Source organism: Hibiscus syriacus, unplaced genomic scaffold (genome assembly GCF_006381635.1).
Source record: "Hibiscus syriacus cultivar Baekdansim isolate YM2019G1 unplaced genomic scaffold, ASM638163v2 tig00111220_pilon, whole genome shotgun sequence".
Taxonomy (NCBI): domain Eukaryota; kingdom Viridiplantae; phylum Streptophyta; class Magnoliopsida; order Malvales; family Malvaceae; genus Hibiscus; species Hibiscus syriacus.
The window spans coordinates 1,155,945-1,163,066 of NW_024063024.1; the positions used below are offsets into that span (position 1 = coordinate 1,155,945).

At 30.4% G+C, this 7,122-nt stretch overlaps 1 protein-coding gene across 1 annotated transcript; it reads left to right on the forward strand.

The window, feature by feature from the left end:
* Positions 1-4,685: 4,685 nt before the first annotated feature.
* LOC120156420 (transcription factor PRE6-like) lies at positions 4,686-5,157 on the forward strand. Its single transcript, XM_039167728.1, has 2 exons — positions 4,686-4,811; positions 5,005-5,157. The coding sequence occupies exons 1-2, from the start codon at positions 4,686-4,688 to the stop codon at positions 5,155-5,157; spliced, it is 279 nt and encodes a 92-aa protein (XP_039023659.1).
* The last annotated feature ends 1,965 nt before the right edge of the window (positions 5,158-7,122 follow it).

Below are 7,122 nucleotides of genomic sequence, written 5' to 3' on the forward strand. Positions count from 1 at the left end.
CGACTGCGATCTCTCCATTTATTTGTCCATTCTCCTCTATCTCTGCACTTCCTCTTTTTCCACATTTCTATCACCACCAAAAATCTCAAAACCATCATATATATATATATATATAATGTTAACTTCTGCCGTTCAAAAAATATTAAATCGATTATGTTGTTTCAGTGATAAAAAGGATTAGTCTTTCTAAAAATTTTGAGTTCGAGCAACAATATCTACAAGGTATATATGCATTATCAATAGGTTAAAAAATTCTAAACATATACTACCTTAAGCCTACACTACAACAAAAAAAGTTTGTTGCGGCACATGTAGCGGTGTTTTTTATGTAAACGCCACTAATATTTTAAATATAGCGACGGTTTTTTAAACAACATCACAAAGGATAACATTTCCGTTGTTTTTGTTGAAATGAACCTTTAGTTGCGTTTTAACACAAACGCCACTAAAAACGTGATATATAGTTTAGTTTTCTGAAAAAATGCCGCAAAAGGTAAAGTACAACGGCATTTGTTTTAGCGGCGTTTGTTTGCTTGTTGTAGCGTTATAAGGATTTTTAGTGACGCTTAAAATGCGCTATATAACTGAAAAAACGTCCCTAAAAGCCTATTTTGCTGTAGTGATACTAGACCATTCAAAAGAAATGTTAACTTGTAATCTCTTAACACTTAAGCCCTAAACCCTGCAACCATTACCATTAGACCGTAAACTTGAACTAGAATAAATGATATTAATTAGATATTATGAAGCATTCAATTGCAATGTATCAGTTGGATTTCATATGAAAGAAAGGTTGCCGACTTCTGGTGTGCAGCAGTCATAGGATGCATCAGTTGATGTGTCTGAAACAAATCAGAAATGGAAACAGCCCCCACATGGCTGGATTTCAAAGACAGTGGCACAAGGGTTTGGTTCCCAGCATTTACAATACCATCTATTTGGTCCACATACATACTTTTCTTATCCTTATTGCTTCTTTTCTTGGGTCAATTAATGTTAAGGCGATTGACTTATTATCAGACAACAAAACAAAGGGTCACATGAATACCAAGCAAAAAACATTCACATTTTAATGTCTGGTTATCAGCATCGATCGTTCCAAATACAATACCCTGGACTACTTAAAATCAATTAATAAAAGAAGACTCAAAAACACTCGCATATAAATTTTATTGAATTGCCTTAAAATAAGAAGGAATGTTATTTTTTTCTCTCGAATAGTTACGCTCGTAGGGTGTATATTGTCAATAAGTAAAGAAAATTCCAAATAGATATTATCTTATAATCTTCCAGACAAAGACAAACACATGATTTTATGAAAATTTAAAATTTATAGGGAAACGATCACTCCACCAACCTTTCGGTACATCCATAATCCTAGACTATCTAAAAAATAGTATATAGATTACCAATCAATGATTTTTTTTTATTGGAGTCGGTAATTTAAATTAAGGTATATATGGAACAACTAAACCAACTTACTTAAAGTACATGGACTAATCCTTAAATTTAGTGTAGTAAAAGAGTGAAAATCATAATTTGACCTAAATATTTAAATAAAATTAAAATATTATCATACAAATTGTATTTCACTGTTATAGTATTTTAATTTTTTAATATTTATTATAAGGTAGATTAGATCCTCCAGTAAAATTGGAAAATATGATAAATAATATTTTTCAGAGTGATCAATCAAGTATGAGTAAGTTTTCTTTTTTAACTGTGAAGTTTCAAAGTAATAAAATGGTAACTGATATTATCATTTTATAACAATTTGGTCACTCAACTGTTACTGCAGTCACAAAAATTCGGTATGAAGAAAGAGAAAGGCCGAATAGCTCGCAGAGGAAGAGAAAGGCCGAAAAGGTCATAGTGCTGTGGGTGTCCTCCTCGTCAGAACCTATTATTGTTGGTGTCTTCTTTGCCAAAACCTGCAAGTGTTTCACATGCAAAGCTTTTTGACATACACTTTTGAAGCAGCTTTCCTCCGAAGTCCCCAACTACCACCTCTCTAGCCATCCTCTTCCTCTTCTTCCTTGACCTCTACTTCCTTTCTCTGTCTTAAGAATTTATGTTTTTTCATTTGAAAGTCAAAATGGATAGTCAAAGTGTGTCAACTTAGCTGTCCAAACAAGCCAAAGCATATTTTTGTGACCAAGATAACGACTAAGTGACCGATTTGTTATAAAACGATAACGTTAGTGATTATTTTATTATTTTTGAAACTTCAATGCTAAAAGCAAAAATATATTCATACTCGAGTACCATTTGTGCTATTTTAATATATATATATATATATATATATATATATCGTTATCTTGAACTTTTTAGATAATTTTTATGCCGACATTAACGTCTTATTTTCCTGCAAACTGTAGATGAGACATGTAATTATTTTGATGAGTTTTTATTAGAAGGTATAGGAAATATAAACAAATAAAAAAGAAAAGAAAAATATAGAAAAGATGAAAGAAATGGATGGCTTTGCCTGTCTAGGTTTTGAGCAACATCAATTGGTCAGCCGTCTGGGTTGCAAATGGCAACTCTCGTAGCTTGCCATGCTTCTTACAGACAACAATGACCAACCCTAATCTTTCTGTCACATGCCATTGTTATGTTATTACTCATTCAAAATACTATAGCAAAATTCAAGTAGTTTAGATTTGATATGATTAACATCCTTATGTATTTAATTAGTCATGTTTAAAAAATACGATCCATTAATTGTATCTTTATTCTACGTGACAAACTAATTTTTTTTATTGATAGAATAGAAAAACATATTTTACCAAGTACACTATTTTGAGATTTCTTATAGTTTCATGCTTTAATATTTTGAATTTTGTGATTTATGGTACAACAATGGATGATCTAAAAATTTAAAAATGGGATTAAAAAATTTTAATATTCTTTTTTTCCAACGAAATGGATTTTAATTGTTTCTCATTCCCTTAAAATATTAAACTATATTTAAGAATTATCCAAAAAATAGGTATACATTGGATCCTTTAAGGAGCCAGTGCATCCACTCCTAGGTACAATTATTATAAATTTTATTTTTATGTTAATTAGATGAATATTAATATAAAATTATTAGAAGTATAATAAAGTCTCCATATAAAGAAGATAAATTAAAACTATATAATAAAATAAAGTATGTAGAAGCTATAGGAATAAGACTATTTATTTGTATTTCGTATTTCTTAATATATATATTATTCAAATTATATCATTTTATTGTTATATATGACAAGTAAGCAAGCAATCGTATTCCTAGTTGTATGCCGATTATGATGCGGAAAATTTATTAAGACTCAAAATTTGTGTTAAAGTTACTTTGATTTTTTTTCAATGCATGCACATGGAGGACTTCAACTACTCCCTCCGGAAAGGGCAAGAACACACACACACACACACAGTTGCAGTTAAAACATTGATTTTTCTTTTGATGTTACTAAGAGGAAAAACAATTTGCAAATATGTGTTGCACGTTATCAGAATTTTAAGTGGTAGCATGACACATGAGAAACAATTTTTTCTGTCATTTCCCATGATTTTCTATTACTTGTCCTACGATCAAAGCAACCGGATTTTGACCTCTTCTAAATAAACTGCATTGATTAAGGTTTTTTAAAAATTTAACAGTACGTCATAATGTTAAACCTAATTGTAATTAATAAAATTCTCCTTTTAGATTACATTGTCATGGAATTCATGTTTATTGACTCCACCTGAAGGGAAAAGGTCCAACAAAGACTACCCTTGTTTTACGACTAAAGAAATAAAAAAATTGTGGAAGAACGATGTTGGTGCATAACATAAGCTAGGATACGACACGTGACCAGAATTATGGGAGAGATTATGGTGGGGTTATAAAATCTGGATGACTTGTCAACAATGGCGGCCCCCTCGCATACCTCATGTTTTTGTAATGTTGCCCCCTTTTACGACTTTCAGATCCCAATTGGAATCACAAAACACATTCCATCTATAGCATATAATTAGGTATATATATTATATTTATAATATTATGTGTATAAATTTATATATTTTAATAATTTAAATAATGTTATCCTATTAAAAATAAAATAAAATTATATTCAAGTATCTGAAGATAATAACCTCAATGTGATTTTATCGTTAATTAAATGTATGGTGTGATAATATTGAGACTTGAGAAATGTGAAATTTTATATTCAAGTTCAATATATATAAGTTGAAGTTTATATTTATAGGTTATAATGGTTAAATGCTATATTGTAATCATAGAACACCTAATTAAAAACATAATAATAATGTTTAGTAGATTGAAGATAGAATGAATGGCAGTATAGTTGAAAAGACATGAAGTCGGGAAATAATAGGATAACGTGAGCTTGTGCGTGGTTGGGGTGATTTATCCACCATTTCCCTAACTTAACCCACTTGCTTATTTTACCCTAAGTTTATGTGGGGACGAAGGACACAGTATGTCGTATCTCTCTCTCTTCCTTCATTCCTTTTCCCTTGTTTCTTAAAGCATATAGGGCGAGGGTTGCCCTATATAAATGAGCTCCATAGCCCACTACTTTCTTCCATGCAATTTGTCTCTTGCTCTCCTTGTCTCTTTTCCTAGGGTTTTCTTTTCTGACAAAACAAACACCTTCCGACGCAACATAGCTAAAAACTCTAGTTTATTCAACACAATGTCAAGCAGAAGATCAGGTTCCAGGCAATCAGGTGCTTCGAGGATCACTGATGATCAAATCGCCGATCTTGTATCAAAGCTGCAACGGCTTATCCCTGAGCTCCGTGGACGGCGCTCCGACAAGGTGCCAAAACACTCCCACTCTCTTTTTTGTGTGGCCTTGGTTCACTTCCAATTTGTAGATAAGTCATATCTATATATATAGAAACAAGTTGAGATGTGGGTCTCGGGTTGTTCCCTTATAGCATGCATTATGTTTAGCTATCACACTCAAAACCATGTTGTTTTTAATAATTTCCCCCCCCCCCCATCTCCAGGTAAATGCTTCTAAGGTGTTGCAAGAGACTTGCAACTATATCAGAAACTTACACAGAGAGGTGGAGGGCTTAAGCGACCGATTATCCCAGCTGCTAGCTTCGACAGACACCGATAATGAGCAAGCAGCCATTCTTAGGAGTTTACTTATGTAATAAATCAGCGTTTTCCCCATTGTCCCACCTTTGTTTTTATCACTATTGCTTACCGGCTTTCTGTATTTAGGGTTTGGTGACATCGCTCCTCCTAAACAGTAATACAGAACAAGGATTATACAAACCCCAGTTTCTTATATGTTCTGATAAAATTTTATCTCAACAATTTATTTAGTTTTATTTAATAATAGAATATATTTTTACGTCAAATTAATACATTTTATTGTACAAATAGATCTTATTGATATATATATAACTTAATTATCAGAATAAATCATACTTATATATATTTTTGAAAATAATTTATAAATATATGTTTTTGTATAGCGTGAGATATTTTTGATTGATTATCGTTTTTTTATAGATACTCTCATTCGTTGTAGCAGCTTGCTGTTTTTCCTTTAGATATAATATACACATATTATAAAAAAGGATAAATTAATATATATATATATATATATATATATATATATATATATGTATGTATTTTTAATATAACAAAACTTGAAATAGGATTAAAATCATTATATAAAAATTAGGTATCAAAATAGATTCAATGGGGCTAGCAAACAACCTTGATAATTCATTCTTGTCCCCATAACACAGTTGATGGCGAGAGGATGCAACTTGTGTTTGCAATAAATTCATGTTTTTATCGCGTCTAATAAGCGTAACCTAAATATTATTTTACCATTTCAAACCAAAATCCAAATTTCAAAGGGTAAAAGTGTCAAGATAATGTGGAGGAGAAAGTTTATTTCTCAAAATGATGCACTCAGCCGATTAATTCCTCATCTAGGATGTTTTCTACAGTGTTTCATGGGTGCATGGGATATCTCGGCATCTTCAAGGTAAAATTTTCCCATGCAAACCACTCTTTGAAAATCAGTTGGAAATCTCGGCGTCTTTAAGATTTTAATGCAGAAAAAAGTTGACATATTTACACAAATATCAACTTAACATAAATTAATTACTTGCTAGATCTATAAATTTTTTTGAAAAGGTGGCTAACAAATAATTAATTTATGTTATAATGATATTTGTGTAAAAACATCAATTTTTTTCTTCATTAAAATATTTAAATATGTTTTTGTAAATTATTTTATCACTCGTCAAATTTTAGTTTTTGCATGAAATTACATAATACAGTTATGTCTACCAATTACCACTTAACACTTTTTAATACGTTTTTGACCCTTTCAAAATCATATACGTATAATAGTCTATGAAAACTTTGAGGGTAAGTAATTTAAAATATAAATAATTTTATAAAAGTTTTATAACTAGTATTTATTTTTCAAAATCCTATACAGTGCATGTGTCGCGTCTTTCTGTAAAATTATTTTTCAAAATGATGATGATTATCCGTAATATTTTATAAATTATTCATGCATTAAAACATTTAAATTCTTTTACAAATTATTTTAATAAAGAAAAAAAGTTGGTGTTTTTATACAAATATCATCATAATAGAAATTAATTACTTATTAGGCATCGTTTCAGAAAATTTTACGGATCTATCAAGTAATTAATTTTTCTTAAGGTGATATTTATGTAAAAACGCTGTCGAAACATTTTGATATTTCGATATAACAAATTAAGATAAATGAATTTTATGATTTTCCAAAAAGATTTTCTAAGTATATTCGATATAATTATCCGAATATCAAAATATTACTCCAAATCTTTCAAAAGTCATTTTTAATCCTTACTCAAGTGTAAAATTAAGTTTTAATCTTAAAATTATTTCAAAATAATTTTACAAAGTATTTCGAACCGTTTTAAAGCCAAAAATTCCATATTGTCCAAAGGGAACCGATTCCTCCACCAAGGGGGTACCGATTCCCCCTGAATAGTTTGGCTCCGAGAAAAATAGAATGCTCGGAGAGAACCGATTCTCCCCCAAGGGAGAACCAATTCCCCTTGTTTAACGGTCGAAATATTTGAATTTTACACTTAGGGAAC